This window comes from Misgurnus anguillicaudatus, chromosome 16 (genome assembly GCF_027580225.2).
Source record: "Misgurnus anguillicaudatus chromosome 16, ASM2758022v2, whole genome shotgun sequence".
NCBI lineage: Eukaryota > Metazoa > Chordata > Actinopteri > Cypriniformes > Cobitidae > Misgurnus > Misgurnus anguillicaudatus.
In genome coordinates, this window is record NC_073352.2 from 18,229,598 (window position 1) to 18,249,207 (window position 19,610).

The 19,610-nt window shown below is 37.6% G+C and overlaps 1 protein-coding gene across 2 annotated transcripts in view; it reads right to left on the reverse strand.

Moving 5' to 3' along the window:
- kdrl (kinase insert domain receptor like) overlaps positions 1–19,610 on the reverse strand; it is a 50,574-nt gene that overhangs the window by 23,190 nt on the left and 7,774 nt on the right. For both annotated transcript variants that reach the window (XM_073854245.1, XM_073854244.1), the window contains exons 2-13: positions 16,114–16,210; positions 13,593–13,789; positions 11,603–11,733; positions 10,021–10,180; positions 9,749–9,885; positions 9,230–9,401; positions 9,019–9,136; positions 8,758–8,927; positions 7,771–7,927; positions 5,887–6,001; positions 1,858–1,966; positions 263–547 (exon numbers count right to left, since the gene is read on the reverse strand). In XM_073854245.1, the coding sequence (XP_073710346.1) occupies positions 263–547; positions 1,858–1,966; positions 5,887–6,001; positions 7,771–7,927; positions 8,758–8,927; positions 9,019–9,136; positions 9,230–9,401; positions 9,749–9,885; positions 10,021–10,180; positions 11,603–11,733; positions 13,593–13,674 (1,636 nt within the window). In that variant the 5' untranslated portion in view covers positions 13,675–13,789; positions 16,114–16,210. The remainder of the gene's footprint in view (positions 1–262; positions 548–1,857; positions 1,967–5,886; positions 6,002–7,770; positions 7,928–8,757; positions 8,928–9,018; positions 9,137–9,229; positions 9,402–9,748; positions 9,886–10,020; positions 10,181–11,602; positions 11,734–13,592; positions 13,790–16,113; positions 16,211–19,610) is intronic.

A 19,610-nucleotide genomic window follows, 5' to 3' on the forward strand; every position in this document is an offset into this window, starting at 1 on the left:
ATTCTGCCAGGAATGTAAAGTACAGAAATATTTTCATTGCAATATTACAGTAATGGGAAGCTGGGGGAATATAATGTGCTGAATTGTCATAAAACACCAGTGCAATGTACGATAAATTTATTAAATTTTGGGATAAAATTGACTATAACTTTTTTTTTCAGAAACACACCAGCTGTTTTATACTGATAGACACAGTAAGATAAAGATCTAACATAATATCATACAGTAGATAAAGACTAAATCTCTTGGCTCTGGAACTCACCATTAATTGTTAAAACAGCTGTCGTATTGACCTCTTTATTTAAGTTGATATTGACAGCTCGGCACTTGTAGCCTAGCACGTCTCTGGAAACATTGTGCAGCTTGACTGACAAAGACACACTGTAAGGCTCAATCCGAAGTATGGTTTCGCTATCGGGCACCCTGTTACCCAGGGGATCATGCCAGCTGAAATTGTGATAGAGAAACCTTGTGCCCCTGCAGGTCAGCGTTATGTTATCTCCTGCAACAGCCGTTAAGGGTTCAATCTTGAAAGGTTTTGGGTGATCTAATAAGAGATACAAGAGGACAAGGTATTAAAAGACTGGATGAAAAAAGTTGTTTTTCATGTAATCTACATTCTACAATCGATGGAGCAAGACTAACTCGCAAAACATTTGCCTCGTAAAGGTCCAAAACCTGCGCCATAGATTGAAATAAGTTGTCCTATTCTGGCTTGCACTACAAACACATAGCTGCACATTGCCATTCCAGGAATGTCAAATTTGCAGTTATTTCCTGTTTCATCACACCTAATTGAAAGCACGTTTGTTGGCGGATGGCGACAGCGATGGCTGACCTAAAGAACCAGGCTGTGTCTATAAAACACTTGTTTATTCACAGCAATCTATGGCCGACAAGAGAAGACAGATGTTATTATTATTTTATCCCTTTGACCAGCATTCCTGTCCACAAAATCATCCTCACTTCTTGCATAGCACAGCACATTCTCCTGGGCTTTTTGTTATGTTCTGGCTACCTGCCACTTGAAATTCACCATTTTATCTTCTATCATTCACCATTTTATCTTCTATCTCTCATCTCTCAAAATTTTTATGGTGCGATTTATATTGCACATTCCATCCGTATCAATTTAAATTAACAAGCCCTATTTTTCTGAGGTTTAATTACACAGAATTCGTAAAACTCACCGAGTGGTCAGGGGTGTTCACTGATATGATCACACAAAAATCGCTGCAAAAGATGCGTTCCAACAGGTGTTTTACCATTCGTTGTAAACTTGTGGACCTATTTTTCCAAACGCCTCACACCCGTACATTCTTCCGTTGAGAGCTTGAATAATAAACACTCCAGCCCAGTTGGTGGCGATAATCGACCTTTGCCATTTGCAAGAATACAAACAAGGTTCCCGGCGCGGAGTAATACCGGACCTCACAGCACATCCAATACAAGTCAAAAACTATGATAAAACCTGTTGGAAAGCATCTTTTGCAGCTATTTTTTGTGTGAGCATATCAGTGAACACCCCTGACCACTTGGTAAATTTCACGTCTTTGTAAACAAAAGTTTAATGCATTTTAGGAAGGATTGTTTCAGTGCACCTATGCAGCCATTGTAGAGGTGGGGGGTGATACAACAAACATCCGAAAATTCTCGGGCCAGCATCATATGTCCAAATTTCAGTCAAAACCGTTCTATTTCATCATAAACAATCTGAAAACAGGGCTTTTAGTGTAAAATACCGAACTTGTCCTTATTTATTGGCTGAAAAATTAAATTAACATCTTAATAGCTGAAATAAATGTATATAAATTATGGAATATAAATGTAGTAACTCAAATGCATTTGAAAATTTACCATCCACATAGAAAGGGATTCTCATTGTCCGGTTCCCAAGTTCATTTCTTGCTGTACAGGAGTAGATGCCTGACACATTAGCTGCTTTCACAACCAGAGTGCTTATAGTCTATAGGGAAGGACAAAAATCATACATGTTAGGAATAAATGTTTCAGTAAATGAACACTTGTTAGTTTTGTAACAACAAATACAGGCAATTTTTTATAAATTCATGTGCATTTTCCTTTATAAATCACAAATTATTACTAAGTTTCAACTTAAAGGCGGGGTGCATGATTTTTGAAAAACACACTTATAGCCAATCGGGGCGTGTCTACTAACTGACATCAGTGCCTGGGTTGTGTATGTGAGGGGCGGGTCTATCAAAAGAAGGTCCAGATTCTATAGACCCCTTCACGGTTCACGTCACAGGCAGTTTCCACTGCGCATGTCAGGGTCAGAAAAGTCATTACAGCAGATAGAGTTGCGTATTATTCGGTATCGTCAAAAATGCCTACTTACGTTGTGGGCTGTGAAAATCGCACCAGGTCTTCCGTTAAGTTTTTGCGATTCATGCAGAATCTCAAAAACAAAAAAAAAAACAACATCTGCAGCTGCAAGCAATTAACGTGCAGACTGGAACAATACAAATATCAAAGAGGCTTGTGTTTGTAGTGCTCACTTCATTTGAGGTAAGTCATCATTTTTCAGCCCTGTTAGATTACATTATAAAGCCTGGATGGTATGAACAGTTTGACCCCATGCTGCGCACGCACCCGATAGTCATTCAATGTTTACAACTGTTGAAGGGGTCTATTGGGCTAGGGGCGTGTTTGTTTAGGTGATTTCCGTTTAGGTGAAAAAAAAAGTAGATTTTTTTATATAAACTATAAACTGACAAACATGAAAAAACATCTTAGTAATAAGCCTTATTTTAGCAGGTATTTCCAAGTATTATCTGATTTTGTAACCAAACCTGTGAAATATCCTTATGAAATTTTGTAAATTTTGTATTAATTTATATTTTTATATAAGAGGTTCACGGGGTCAATTTAAACTGTACTCCTCTTTCAAAGGTGCAGTACAGAATGTTAGTGATAAAGAAAATTCATAAAAATATAGACTGAATGCAGTGTGCTTTAAATAAAAGTGTCTACCAAATGCATAAATGTAAAGTAAGCTAGTTTATAAACACCACACATATGACAAGCTACCTAAGTGACATTGTACAGTTGTGGAGATTATGTGCAAGGCCTCCTGGGTAACCTTCCAAATTTCTCTTTTGCCTGACCTACCTAAACCTCATTGCTTTTTATTCTATGGCTACAGGCCCTGTCTGAGATGAGCTGTAACCAGTCTGTGCTGGATTCACAGTGCTGGAAATTTATATGAGGTGACAGAAAGGAATTCAAGAGTCAATCCCACCCTTTTAAATAGGGCCTTGTTGGACCATTTTTAGACATTTACCCTGCAAGGCATTATCTTATTATTCACAACAACTCAAGTGTACCTCAAAATGTACACCTATTACATACTAATAATAACAAAACTCCTTACACAAGGAATAGCAGAGATTACTTAATTACATTCCTATGGTGGGAAAATACTACATAGGAATGTCAAAAAAGGAACATAAAACTTTGCAGTATGGCAAAACACATTTCTATGTAATGCCTCAGTCTGTAAGTTTTTGGTAATGACAACCTTTATCCTGATACTTGATGGTTTGGATGTTTCCTGTAATTCTCTTACCGCAGTCAAATGTGTGGTTTCCTTTAACCCAAAATGTAAAAACTGCGACATTAGAGCAAGTACAGGAAAGGGACATATGAAACCCGTTTCATTAGTTTTTGCATAAATGGTTTTGGTAACAAGGCCTCCTGATAGTTTGCTGTATGATGTCTGTAGTGTTCACTGTATACCGTACAATACATGACAACAGCAAAAGCATTGAAATAATCACTACAAAGAAAAAAGAGTAAGAGACATATTAGCTCTGACCAAACAAATAAGTAAGGTTTCATGATGTGAACTCAATCTAGATTTATCCTTGTGGTGATACAGTCAAACTGAAACTGGGCCTTGAGAACTCAGCCATGTTCCCATGGTTCTCTGGGGTCTCATAACACATTTTTAAGTGATGTCCACACCTCTAAAGCATCACAAACAATATCCCATACATATGTAGCATTTGAAGTCATCTCATGTATTTTAAAAAGCCATGAGATTAAGTTGTTTATGAGGGCTTTACTGGACTGAATGTGCCCAGTCAGATGGACTCGTATATCAATATTAATATATAAACTCCATCCTGGGGCACCATTCATTCATTCAGAGCAGCAGCAGCCCTGTTAACTGGCGTCTGCTCTTTACTGAAGGTGTGACAAATAAAATACAAATGTATTTGGTAATTCCATCTTAAAAAAGACTTCATGAATTTAAAATGGATTGCGGATGATTTCAATGCTTTTTATTTATTCTACATCAGAACATTTCTATAAGCATGTGAGTCACAGTCCAATCTTTTAAGTTTAAATCTGTTTGATGTTTTGTAGTGTGACCAGTAAAAACCCTAAAGAAAATCCAAATGAATCACTTATCATTTGCGAATTGACAACAAAGAAAAATCTGGCCACTAGTAACAATTTTAGTTTCAAAATGTCTCAGACATCTATACTAATGAATTATTTAAATACAATTTTTATATAATTCTATAAATATAATAAACCATTCGTTTTTGGATAAATGGTTTTGGTAACAAGACCTCTTGGTAGTTTGGTGTATGATGTCTGTAGTGTTCACTGTATACCGTACAATACATCACAACAGCACAAGCATGGAAATAATCACCACAAAAAGAGAAAAGAGTACGAGACAAAGTAGCTCAGACCAAACAAAAAGTACGGTTTGATGATGTGAAGTTAATCTACTGTAGATTTATCCTTGTGGTGATACAGTCAAATTGAAACTGGGCCTTGAGAACTCAGCCATGTTCCCATTGTTCCCTGTGGTCTCATTACACATTTTTAAGTGATGTCCACACCTCTAAAGCATCCCAAAGAATATACCACAAATATGTAGCATTTAAAGTAATCTCATGTATTTTATCTCAGGGTTTAAAGGCAGGATAGGCAGGAATTATCTAAAAAACTTTTTTTTACAATTTTGTTTAAACTGTCTTTATATACCAATACATAATTAAAATGTAAGTACTCCGAAAAAGAGAGTATAACACTTGAGTGTCTGTAGACCTCTCACGCCTGTTTTAAACACAGCTAATTATTTCCATTCGGGACGAAACAAATGATTGGCTTGCGCGACTATCACTCTCTCTCACGACCATGGCACCACCCCTGTTGCTACGGGATCTGCCCACACCCGATTAATTTGAACGTGCACGAGGCACTCTATGAAGAGCAAAAGTACGTCAGAGAAAGAGCATTCAGAACTCACAGTACCTGCATATGCAGTCAGCGACGGCAAAAAAGGAATAAACGAAGAAATCAAACGAGAGTAAATAGAAGAAATAGAGTGGATGGAGTGAATAGAAAAATTAGCTGTGTTTAAAACAGTCGTGAACAGTCTACAGACACTCGATTTTTATACTCTCTTTTACAGAGTACTTACATTTAACTTATATAAAGACAGTTTAAACAAATTTGGAAAAAAGTGTTTTAGACTTTTTTTACTTAAACCTGCCTACTCTGCCTTTAACATTCAGAGCATGAACAATCCTGAGAGGAAGTTGTTTATGAGGGCTTTACTGGATTGATGTGCCCAGTCAGATAGAATTGTATATCAATATATCAATATATAAACACCGCGGGTGTGCATTATTTTAAAATAATTCAAAGGACCGGAGTCAGTTATTCCTTATATACCACGGTTACCACAAACATTGCTCTGGTGCCTATTTTTAAGACATTTGACAAGTAAGGTGTGCGGTTATCAGAAATTAATGCATACCCATGGAACATTTTGCAGCCAATCAGAATACAGCATTCAACAGACCCGTGGTATAATATAATAAACAACTTTAAACAACATACCTTGTTTTTACTTTTTATTACTTCATATTTGCTGTTGATATTCTTGATCCCATTACCAGGGTAACTGGTGTGTTCCTCTTTAATGACAAGAAATGGATCTGTATAAAGTTCGCACCTATATCAGATACAAAAAAAATGTATTACAGAAATCAAAACTGTTGTTGTGAACCAGCAATATAAAAATGTATTAAGAAACCTCTGGAATTTAGGAAGCATAAGAAACATCTGGAATTTAGGAAGCATTTGCCTTTAAACATCAAAGCAGGATATACACAAGGAAATACTAAAGCAAACAGCCGTGGAATTTCAGTGAAGGCCCTCGACTTCTAGAGTGGTACAGAAATTTGAGCTTCCTTTAAAAATAATAGGAAACTGTGGGAACATTAATCCATTTAGCCAATGTCTTTCAGATATGTTTATCTTTTGGCACGGACCATAAGGTTTCATGGGCTTTGACGAATGTCTGTTTTTCCTGCATTTGGGCATCAAGACTGAGTTTTGTGTTTTCAAGCAACAGGAGAGTGAAGACCTGTTTTGCATCACTTTGGGAGGAACAATCGGATTAATGAGAGTCGAGGTCGGAAAGGAAACAGAAGCGTGACAGGAAGGGCATGAATCATGCATGCATCACTATTCAAAGGAAACCCCCCACTCTCTGGCCGGCTGAGATAAAGCTGATCCCAGACCTCCATGGTCAACAGAGGACAACAGTAATAACTTCTCACCACCCCTTGATTAAGACGACCTTTGCGAACTCACCTTCATGAAGACCAAGAGATCTCATCTATTTCCTCCACAATGTGATTTCCATCAAAGAGTTCAGTTTAACATATTATAACCTGTGACCTACCTGAAATCTAAATATTATCTAATGGAGGGTTTGTAGATAATTTACGCATCACCCATGCAAATGTTTCCAAAATCTTTTTTTTTTTCAACTTTGTCAAAGCTCTTGTTTTCAGTCAAGCTTGGTCAAAATAATATGAACCTTGGTACCATTGCTAATTTGAAAATTTTTTAATGAAGTCTATCTATCTTGCCAGCACTTTCTACTGTGTTGACTGCCTAAATTACTGAACTAACTAATTCCTTTAGATTTAATAAAATAAAGCAGGAATGTATTTATAATTTACTTCCGAATTTTCTTCCTTCATTCCTCCTCCTCATTAGCTGTTAAAAGTCCTGTGCTCTCACCATCTACATTCAAATCTGCCATTGTAGATTAGATGTAAAAAGTCAAAGTGGTATTTTGGCACTGTGGTGCATGGCCCAGAGCATTCTGGCTGCAAATTTAGCAAGCAGCACTCGTTGACAACTAATTACTCATAATTACGAGCATCTCTTGTCATGTCACACCGGCTAAGTTCAGCAGACATCCACTGCGTTCATGAAGGTTCAGTAAGAGGCTGGCATTTATACTGGGACACTCTTGCTTTCACCACAAATGCAAGCTTGGGGAACGAGACCGATAAATCGTCCTCACATTTACAAAGCCACTGACTGCAAAATGCAGCTCTGGGGCTATTTTTCATCAATAAACATACTTTATTTTGGACTGATGTCAAGGAAACGGATGCAGTTCAATTGAATAATGAGAGCTGAGGGAACAGGCAAGCATTTATCATAGATGATAATACAGCAAGCGAAGAGATACAGGCTATACAGGAGAGTGAGGGATTTATTTGGTGGCAAACATTATCAACTGGTTTATGTCTATAGACGCCACGCAGTGAACTAAAACAAGTCTATATTTCTGTTCCTAAAGAATAATTCCAACATTCTCAAGCTTTTTGTTATCTTTTACCCAATGTGCATGGTTGACTTACTAGCAGACATGTGCATTCAAGTCGAATCAAAGTACAAATTTGTAAGTTGAGGACTTACTCTGTAAGCTCGGGGCTGGGATCACACGGTTGCCAGAACCAGGTAATGTTTGGCATGGGAATTCCAAATGCAGTGCAGGTGAGCTTCTGCTCTTGGCCGGATATGTACGTTTGAGGCCCAACTGGAGCCACTTCCTCCTCAGAGATCTTTGGCTTGACTGTGTGGATACAGACATACATCCCATCAATCTTTAAATATTAGAAAAAATATAGATCGATAGCAGATAACTGGCTAACATTAAAATACTTTCACCTCATTACTCAAAAATATAAAAGAATATTAAGGCTTATGAGAAGCTTAAAGGACAAGTTCGGTATTTTACACTTAAAGCCCTGTTTTCAGATTGTTTATGATGAAATAGAACGGTTTTGACTGAAATTTCGACATATGATGCTGGCCCGAGAACTTTCGGGTGTTTCTTGTATCAAACTGTTCTATTTCACCATAAACAAATTGAAAACAGGGCTTTAAGTGTAAAATACCGAACTTGTCCTTTAATGAGAGCGGGGTAGAGAGATACATTAGAGACAGAAATATATAAATAAAGAGAGAGGGAGAAAGGGAGAAGAATGAAATGGAAGTAATATTGCCCTTGCAGGCCTCACTGAAGTGCATATGTGTATGTGAATGATAAAAACAACATGTTTAAAGTTGTAGCTTGTAGCGGATATGTGATGAATGAAGCCTGACGTACTTTCTTAATTGCAAACAGAAATCTCTGCATTCTGTTTCTGTTGTTTTTGACCTTTCTGGTCGTGCTGTGAGTTGGTAATGATGTCATACAGTGCAGGTCAGATTCAGGACGGAAATATTTCTAAACATACTTAGGTAGGTAGGTAGGTATGTTTAAATTGAAAATCTGGGCAGAACATTACTAAAACCTTACATATGACAACTCTAGCCATATTAATTCCGTTCTCAACAAGATAGCACAATGACAGACGTATAATGATTCATATAATGTGCAGTTTATCCAGATTTCCTTACCTTTGACTTCCAGCTTGTAGCTGAGGTTTCTATAGAGACCCTTCTCCTGGTTTGACAGTGAGATTGTAAAGATTCCAGCATCCTTCTGCCTAACTTCTTTAATGATGAGTTGATAACCAAAAGTCTCATAACATGTGGAATTTTCTGAAATGACAACTCCATCTTTGTACCTGTACGAATAGGCAGCAAAGACAAGGCCTAAATTGTGTGAAAGAAGTAAAATGAACAAGCCAAAAAGAATAAACTGAATGCATAATTTACCATATCACTCTGTCTGGTGCAGGCAAGGCAACAACCCGAGGCTCAAAATGCACCTGTCTTCCCTCTACAACAGTGGTGAATCTCTGTCTATTATGGGTCACATTGAGGAATGGATGTTCTGTAAGAAAATCCAGTACAGATTCCAGTAAACAAATTGAAATAAACTTTTCTACAAAAAAAACATATGTTATGGTAGTTATCAGATCCTCACCATACACTGTAACGTTAGACGAAGCCTGCATCTTTTTTTCTTTAATTGATGCTATGCACACATAAGTACCCTTGTTCTCCATTGTCACGTTAGGTATGATTAAAGCTCTGGTCATCGTAATAACTTCACTTAAAGAACTTTTTGTCGATTTTGGATGAAAAGTGCGATTGAACTAAAAGACAAATAGGATGTTTAGAGCATGTCAGACTCAGTTTAGCATAATGCTTATTTAAACCAAGCAGTAATAATGCCCCCCGTTGAAAAGACAAGCATTGTTTAACAATAGTGATAAATTGATGACCCTACCATTTTTTTTAACTAGCCAAGGCAGCGTGATCAACTGGGTTTGTAAGAGTTGAATACTTTTTGATAAACATGGTTATGCTTGTCCACCATCTTGAGCCATTTGTGGATATGTGTAAACTCATCTTTTTAGCGGGGTAACACATACAGCACAGTGCATATAATAGTCCCATGTATTTAGATACAGTGAAATTGAATCAGGGCACCATAACTCACCGAGCTCTTGTTAAACTGCCAATCAAAATCTATTAAGCCATTGAGGGATGTCTCTCCAGAGCAGTTAAGCACAAGGGTGTCACCGACCAGAACTTTTAGACGTTCTGGTGTGATGTGGACGTTTTTCAATTGCAAAGCTAAGCAAAGATAACCAGAAAAACGAACGAAATGAGATAATTTTATCAAATTTACCATAATTTTGCATTGAAATATATTTAAAAGAATATTTCTGTTAAAAAACAATTTAAATCTTAAGAATCAAAAAGCCTCACTTATTCTCTTCATGATGTACTGTAAACTAAACGTCCTGTTGTCCACACTGGCGACACACGTAATTAGATGGTAGCTGTCATAAGGGCGCAAGGGCATCTTGAAGCCTATCTTTGGATCCCACTTCACTTTGCGTTTTATGTCATCTGCCATGGGATTAATCTGGATTGACAAGGAATTGAATCTGAATTGACTTTTCATTAGGAAAGAAACTAGTTTGTATTGTGCATTACACGGTTTGTACGGTATCCTATGCAGTAAAAATTCAAACAAGGGTGACTATATTAGTAAAAAGCATAGTTCGTAGTTAAAGGAACAGTATGTTGGATTGTGTCCAAAACTGGTATTGCAATCACAAAACGTGTGGCTAAAACTGGTACTGCAATCACACAACTGGTGGCCAATACACCAAATGACAACATAAACATCAGTTGAGGGCTGCAACTCCACTTTTTAAATGACAATATCCTTGCAAAACCGCTGTAGTCAGTGATATAAGTATTTGAAATGAAAATGATTTCTTAATGTCTAGTAAAATATGAGGGCCATTTTATGATTAATTGATAGACATTTCTTACATACTGTTCCTTTAAGTTATATACTGTACATCATATTACTTCTTTTGTTTGTTCTAAGGCCAAGTGCTCTGCTAGCAAAGAAGGAAAGGAAGGAAACAGGAAGGACGACAGATCTTCCATTGGCAGGAAGGTCATGTAACTATCTGTGGCATTTGGGTTAGAAGTGTTTCTCACTATAGCAAATAACGGTGAGAAATGACTTTAGATCCACTACTGTACGTGGCCACTGTCCTTTTGGAAAAAACACTGTTATTATTGAGGAAACAGAATACTGTTCTCACTTTTTCTTATGTAAGAGATTTGTTCACACTTGTTTTTTAGGGGTCTACAAGCAGTTTATTATATTAAGTCTAATTGGTATGTGAGATCTTCAAAGTGGACTGATCTCTTTGACCTTTTTAGAAGACAGAGCGTTTTAAAATAAATACAAAATTCGGTACTTAATACAATACATTTTTCTGCAATGTTAAAACTTCTATCAAAAATAAAATACACTCCCCTTATGCAAAATACACATCTGTGTTTATCAGCTTTGTAGCCATTTTTTTTTACAACCTGTACTTCTTGGACATGATGTTTTATTTATAGCCATGGATTCTTATTTATAGCCATAGAGTGAAAAACAAAACTGCTTCCTGTTCTTACAGGAAGCAGACAGAGCGACGACTCAGGCCGCATTGAGCTTCCCTGAGCCTATGCCACAGTGTCTCTATCTACATGCTCAAGGCTTTAATGGGTGTGAGAAACTCAAAGACGCCTATGGTCCAAAGTATTTTTCAGTGTTGGGTCAACATACAAAACATATCCTCCATTTGTCATGTCAAGAAGACCTCTGGGGCATAGAAAGTGGGTAAAACATTCATTCCCACCACATGTGACAATGCATTATATATATATATATATATATATATATATATATATATATATATATATATATATATATATATAAACATTTGCATTTAATGGATTTAAAGAGGTTCTCTCCTCCCCGGCAAACAGTACTTACAAAGGTCTCAAGAGAAACAATTTGGTTTGGGGATGATGTTCTGCAGGGAACCATGAGAAACTTGTCCTTCCGAAGCGCAAAAAGAATGTGCGGCGAGGCAACGTACTCCTCCACGAAAGGATAATTGTGATCTGAAATTTAAAATGTCAAAAGAGCACAACTAAGATTAAAATAATAAAGTATGTATAAAATAACAATAGTTTACCCCACACAATGACAATTGATTTATAATTGGCTATTACTACCGTATTTTCCGGACTACAAGTCACTTTTTTCATAGATTGGCTGGTTTGCGACTTCGAGTCAGGCGCCACTTGTAAATCAGTATGAATTAATTTTGACATATATGAACCAAGAGACAACATTACCATCTACAGCTGCCAGAGTCCGCTTTATGCTGCTCCTGTATTTATGTAATTCAATGGATTCAGTGATCTGGAATGACGAGCCTGCAAACTTGATGCTGGTTGGCTTGTTCTGTTTATTTAGCCTATTCAGCTTTCCAGGTATGTTCTGTATGCTATTGTGTATTGTGTAAATAACTAATAATGTTACATTAATGTACAGACATCTATTCAGCCTGCTGCTCTGTGTGCTATTGTTCAGTTGAATAACTTGCCTTTCCAGATTAAATGTCCATTCTTCATCTTGGATTTTTAATAAATAATTTTATAAATAAATGCGACGTGTAGTCCATTGCGACTTATATATGTTTTTTCATCTTCATGACGCATTTTTGATTGATGTGACTTACACTCCCGAGCGACTTATAGTCCGGAAAATACGGTATTCGAAAGTTTGTCTTTTATAAGCATTCTTCTGAATCAAGCCAAACCAAAATTATACTTAACCATTTTAACTAACTTTTATTCTTTTATCTATTAACTCAAAGGCATTCGCCAATATCTAGACTCCCAACTGTAAATATCCCACCTCTGATCATCTTACTCTTTAAACAGCAAACTGCTGCCCAAGCTGCTGGATGCAGTAATAGAAACAGCTTAGCAGTAGGGGCTATTACTCTACGCTGTGAGATTTGTGTGATTAAACACACAAAATCTTACGTGCTAACAGTATTAATGTCATGAAATGTGTTTTTTAAACAAACTTATCCAGCATCAACAGTAAAATTACACAGTGTGATGAACCAAGGGGCTATCCATTTCAAAACTGTCTATATATATATGGTTTTTGCGGTAGAAGAAACCAAGTTAACAAAACAGTTGATGAGCCAAAGGCTTGGTAAGCTTTACCGTTAGTTTCATGATTAGTTACTACTTCATGCTACAGTATAAAGACAATTCAGAATGCAGGGCATTCATAAAATGGTACACTACTACATTTGTATAAAGAGTTAACTGCTTAAACATTTACATAAGGAACAGAAAGACTACAAGCAAAGGGAGCCCAAACAGGAAATAATCAACAACCAGACTTCCAGTACAATCAATTACCATTTCCATCTCTAAGTACATGCAGTTTAAAAGAAACAGTTCACCCAAATTCTGTCACGCTTCTTACACTCATATCACAATCTGGATGTGGTTATTTTTCCATGAAACAGAACAGAAACTAAATTTTTACTTAGCTTTCAACAGTTCAACAATTACAGTTCATAGTAAGCATGTTTGTCATGTACAAAATCATAAGATCAGTCCATATCACTTGTGTAAAGAATAAAAAACACTGTAACTTAACTAGCTTAATCATTAGGACTTCCTGTTACTCAACATCATCTATCTAAAGCTCGTTAACTAGTACTTTCCACCAGCAAGATCAGCCCTGAATCAACATAAACTAGTGCGAATCAGCATAAAAATTGGTCATTTGTAAGCAGGATAATTTATTACGTTATTAAACATAAAACATCATATATGACATTTACAATATTGTGTAGTTTATTGTCACCAGTTGGCACATTTGTAGTCATTCTATCACAATGCCTATGCAAAACATATTAAAAACCATATGAGTATTCGTAATGTCTTACCTCTGACAAAAACATAAGTGGACACCTCATGAGCTTCAGACTTCTGGTAACTACAAGAGTAGAAGCCAGTGTCATTACGCATTAGGTTGTGAATGACTAGCTTGCTGCAGTGTTTGTGCTTATTCTCCCCACACCGCTCGATCCGTACAGCCGACACATTCCTGTGAGCCAGACTCCAGTGCAGTGGATTCGATCCCCTAATGCAATAAATAAACATTAACCCCAATACAGTTTCACAGGCAAACACACACATGAACATTTCACATTCTGTTTGCTTCTAGAGTGTGTAGGGTTAAATTTGGCTGTTACATGTGGAGCACACATTGGGCGTGCTGTGTCTCACGTACACAAACTCGCATACATACTGTATTGTAGAACCTGAAAACAAGATCAGGCAAATCAGACCACACACCAGACACACCAGATTACAAACATAATCCTAAAAATAATCAAATCAAATTAACTACAGACGTCTTTAATTGGCTCAGTCAGGACTTATCATACTCCCAGGTGTAGTTTCTTCCCACCTAGCAAACCTTTATTAGTGAAACCTTAGAATTTTAACATAATTCAGTCTGTCTTGTTGAAATGTTTTTTTATTTCTTTTGGAAAGGCTCTTTTCAAACAAATTCCTTCATCAGCTGACCTTCGGAGGCTCTCGATCAGATTCGTCTTTATAGTTTCAAGAGTTCATCCTGAATGACAGACTGTTTACACTAGGCATGTCATAGATTCCTCATCCATATTCCCAGGATATTAAGCAGTGTTTATTTTAAAATGTTTAAAATCTGTTTGGTTAATCATGTGTTATCTAAAAAGTCCAGCTTTCACATGGGAACAGGTATTTGAGGATGATGTAGTCAAACGGCACGTTTCAAACAGTGTTTATTTGTCAAAAGGGCACATTAAAAGGATCCCAGTGGAGAATCAGACATATCTCACATACCACTGATGTTGCCTTCAGCAACAGCATTCATGGCTCATGCAACTTCAGGCTCAAATCTTTTCCAGAGCCAAAGACAGTATCGGCTTTTAGCTTACATGGCCTTGTAGGGAAGTGATGCATTAGTTAAGCATTCCTGGCATGATTGCAAGATCTCTCTCAAAGCCTAACCAATGTGTATGTTTCCACAAGGCCAGCATGGATGCATGGGATGCTGATGTACTGGAGGGCCCTGAGGAAAGCTGTTATTCAGTGGAATCGGATGAATAAGTATTGCTTGGAATTTCTCAAGAGATGAAATTGAATTCTTTAAATCAAAATCTCTACTTTAAATATATTTTACTTTAATTATATTTTCCTCTTTAACCTTATTAAGAAAATGCTGAAATTGTATGGGAAACATAAAATTACTGATCAGTTTGGCAAAGTCTTATTTCTGCGGAACTGGGCTTCTTATAAACTATGTTGTTTTTCCGTGGATTGAAGGTGAAAGGATTTTGTTCATCAGCTGTCCATCTTAAGGCATGATCCTTTTATCTGGGAAGTTTATGATAATGACTACTGCAAGACCAGCTCAATGGCCATTCAAAATTATTACAAAAGCATACCAATGACTGTTCACAGCCCAAATGCCACCAACACCAACATGCAGAAACAGTTTAAAAGTAGCCAAATTCAGAACTCTGCCAAAAGGTTGTGGGCCTGGCAACGCTGTGGACCTGGCAACACTGCCTTCCTTTGTTTGGGTGGTAAGATAAGCAGTGCCTGATAAACGTGCATTTTGCGTTGTATAAAGAAAATATGCCTGACGTCACACACCAGATAATCAATAATAAAATTCTTTGAAGCAATTCGTTGATTTTATCGATTAGTTGATGCAGCCCTACTAGGGTCATTGGGCTAGTTTTGAGCTAGTTTTCATTCGCCATTGGGCAGGTTTTGTAACGCAGACCTGGCAACCCTGTTACTGATATCTTTCAATTCAATTCAGCTAGTCTCAATATGCTTTCCATTTAATAAATAATAATTTGTTACATTTATCTAGCGCTTTTTCTGCAGCACTCAAAGCCCTTTACATATGAATGGGGGAATCTTCTCAACAACCACCAATGTGCAGCATCCCCCTGGATGATGCGACTGCAGCCATACTACGCCTGAACGCCCACCACACACCAGCTTATTAGTGTAGTGGAGTCTGAGTAATATCGCCAATTAGTATATGGGGATGATTAGTAGGCCAATAGGCAAGTTTGGCCAGGATGCCGGGGCACACCCCTACTCTTTTTCGAATGACATCCTGGGATATTTATTGATCACAGAGAGTCAAGACCTCGGTTTAACGTCTCATCCGAAGGACGGAACTTTAACTTGAATTTAATCATATTGTTGTCTAAAAAAAACAATAAAAAAAATTAAGGACACTGAATTTGTATTATTTCTTTCTTCTACTATCCGTAATATTCAAGCATTTACAATATTAATTTATGAGCGACACACTTATTTTAAGATAAGTGTTGGCTTTAATTGAAGACGTAGAATGTATGTTTGTCTGAAAAGGGATAGCAAATGGTCACACACCTGCAGATGAGTGTGAGAGAGCCACCGACATGATTAATGTGTGTGTCTCCAGCCGGAGTCAGCTGTGGATCAGGCAGATGAGATCCTTCTACCCGGCCTAAAGAAAACAAAACACAGCACAACAAACTGTCAGTCAAAAACACATCTATTATACACATAAAGCCATAATGTGGTCGAACCTACAGCCCTCATAATAAGATGTCCTAATCAGGCAGGCGTGACATGAAAGCTGCTAACGGCAAATAAGTTAGGAATTAACTTTATGGGAAACTCAAGTTATCAGTTTTCCTTTCACCAAGCAAGCAAATAATAAAACAATGTCTCAGGAAAACTTAAATACAGCAACAAGGCTAAACTAACAGGTTAAGCAGACCAAAAACAAAGCCTTCTGAGTAATAACAAGAATCAACATTTATAAAAGATGTCCAGTCTGATTCAGAACATTATGCAATCCCATTTCCATTCCCCTGATTCAGCTCTGTAAAGTCTAGCCAGTGATGGACAGGTTTACGCTGGCAATGATATAGAAACAGCATGTTCATGTGCAAGTGTGTATGAAGAGTGGCCAGAGATACAGCTGTGCTCCCCACAGAGGAATCACCTCTGTCTGCACATGTGGTCAGAAGTAAAAAGAGCAAGGCAGACCCAGATGAGTCAAACTGCCACAAACATCCTTGAGATCCATCAATGCTTTCCTCAAAGGGCAATCTTTTTCTGTACATTATATAACACCACGTTTATACTCTGATGAAGAGTTTTATTTAACTTGAATCTCTTGAGATCTCTGCTGCGTGCTATTGTTACTTGTGAAGGTTCAATGCTGGTCTGGAGCCAGGTGAAGCCGATGATGGGAGATCGGAGCATGCTCTGCACAGGAAGGGATGCCGGTCCTTCTGCTGCCCAGAACGTGAAGTGATTTCCTTCTTTTGAACTGACTCCCTGACCAGCTTGTGTTTTGGGATTGAAATCCAGGATTAATATTTGTTGCCATGCATAAAGGATTTATTTAGATGTTAATCTTTTAAAACCACTGTCTTAAGGGAACTGCTGTGAATAGCAGTTTTAAAGACATTACACAATGTTCATTCTCTTCTTATCCACACCCAAAAGCTCAATTTCTCAAACAAAAAAAGACCTGTTTAAATCATGTTCTCTTACTCATACAGTCTTTATCACCACATGATCTTACAAAACAGCTAAATGTACTTTAAGTTTCTTTTTACCATTGTTAAAAAACAGCTGCATTCACAGAATGAACTTACCACACCAACAGTGCCACTTCATATGAACTTCCTCTTAGTATGTTACCACATTATTGTGTTTTACAGTCCAAGGATAGTTAAGGGGAGTGGATGTTGCCAGAGACTTTCATGGAAAGGTTTCACTCTTCTACCAGCTTGATACTAACCCTCTGAACAAAAGACACAGCTGCCTCAGTCAAAACAATGGTTTTGGAAGATTTTAATCAGCAGTTTTTTCTTTTAAAAGTAATCTGATTTTTCTGCAATAACTTAAAATCCATATGAAATACAAAATGTATTTGCTATGAAGTGGGAATTTTAATGCAGGCACACCAGCAAAGATTTACTGTAAACCAGATGATCTGTAGAAGACAGTAACATTCTGCAGATCAACCTCAAGCCTCAGATCAACACAATACATCATGAAATGTTGATTTCTTAAAGCTCATACATTTGTCATCTGCTCCATGTTTTATAATTACTCATCCAGAAAATGAAAGCAGTTTGTGTACTTAAAAAGCTATACATCTTTATCTGTTATAGTAAAGAGTTACCAGAAGGTACTGTATTAGTTTAGACTGTTACTGAATGAGAGACATCAGTCAGTCCATCTGGTTCTGGCTCCTGCTTTAAAATGTGTTTCAGTCTGACAATTACCCTTCATGTTTCAGTACTACACATTCGTGCTGACATACACATGTTGGGTCTTTTTCCTCGAAAACTCATTGGCACGCAAACACAGGGAAGAATCACATCCTATAAACCCCAAAACTCTCTCTTCTGATGTCCTCCCGTCTGCCCCGTTCAGCAGGGGCCCTCAGCAGCCCACTTAAGAGAAACGTTTCTCATAAAGGCATCCATGTACACCCACATGTTCCCACAGCCCCCACCAGCCCCTGATGTCTGGCCAGTGCTGACCTCCACAAGGCACCTCACCCCCTTTCAAACAGCTGTGTGCTGCGTTCCACCAGCATGAAGACTGAAAAATGCCAAAAATGTTGTGGTGCTCCAAGGGGTAGAGCTGGTTTCTATTAAAGCCTATTAAAAATAAAAGACAAGCATGAAAGGCACAGCGCTGATGCTACGTGGGTCATCATATTCTGGATGATAAGCCTGTGGGACAACTAAAAGACATATCACTGTCATAACCCTGTTGTCCTCTTGAATTCCACTGTCATGTCATTGGTAAGCCAAGTTTTGTGAAACATAATTGGTTCACAGAAGGAAATGTTACTAAATTAAACCACCACCAATGTGTTACGTGTTTCCAATGAAGTTTGACTGTTGAAATGCTATAAATACTAACAGCACCCTCTTGCCTCACATTTGTGTAGTTAAAGGACAAGTTCGGTATTTTACACTTAAAGCCCTGTTTTCAGATTGTTTATGATGAAATAGAACGGTTTTGAGTGACTGAAATTTGGACATATGATGCTGGCTCGAGAATTTTTGGTTTCTGTTGTATGACCTCCCACCTCTACAATGGCTGCATAGGTGAACTGGAACAATCCTTCCTAAAATGCATTAAACTTTCGTTTACAAAGACGTGAAACGCACAGAGTGGTCAGGGGTGTTCAGCGATTTTTATATGAGCATATCAGTGAACACCCGTGACCACATCTTTGTAAACGAATGTTTAATGCATTTTAGGAAGGATTGTTCCTGTGCACCTATGCAGCCATTGTAGAGGTGTGGGCTGATACAACAAACACCCGAAAATTCTCGGGCCAGCATCATATGTCCAAATTTCAGTCAAAACCATTCTATTGCATCTTAAACAATCTGAAAACAGGGCTTTAAGTGTAAAATACCGAACTTGTCCTTTAAGCAATCATAATGTGTCACTGCCGCTTTCTAAAAATGGAGAAACTTATGTCAAATCATGCTTGAGTTATGACACTTTTTATGTGATTAAATGTAATTGTGTACTGTCTTTTAAAAAGAGGAAATCCTGTCACTGCCCAGTATGTGTTGGTCATAATTCGTGGAATTCCCTACACGGTTGCTGGTACAGTACGAAACTGCCTGTGCTTCCCGTTTAACATATGTGATGAATTGTACCAGTAAAGCAGTCTCTGAGGAGAGGGCAGGAGGATCTTTTTAAGCCATACACAACAATAGACATTCATTACTAATCATTTAACCTTGTTACAGCTATTGAAAATTTGTTTCTTGACAAATGAAAATGTAGGAAAAGGCGAACAATGGTACGTCTGTCCATGGACACGGGATCAAAACAGCAGCCTACAGCCGTGA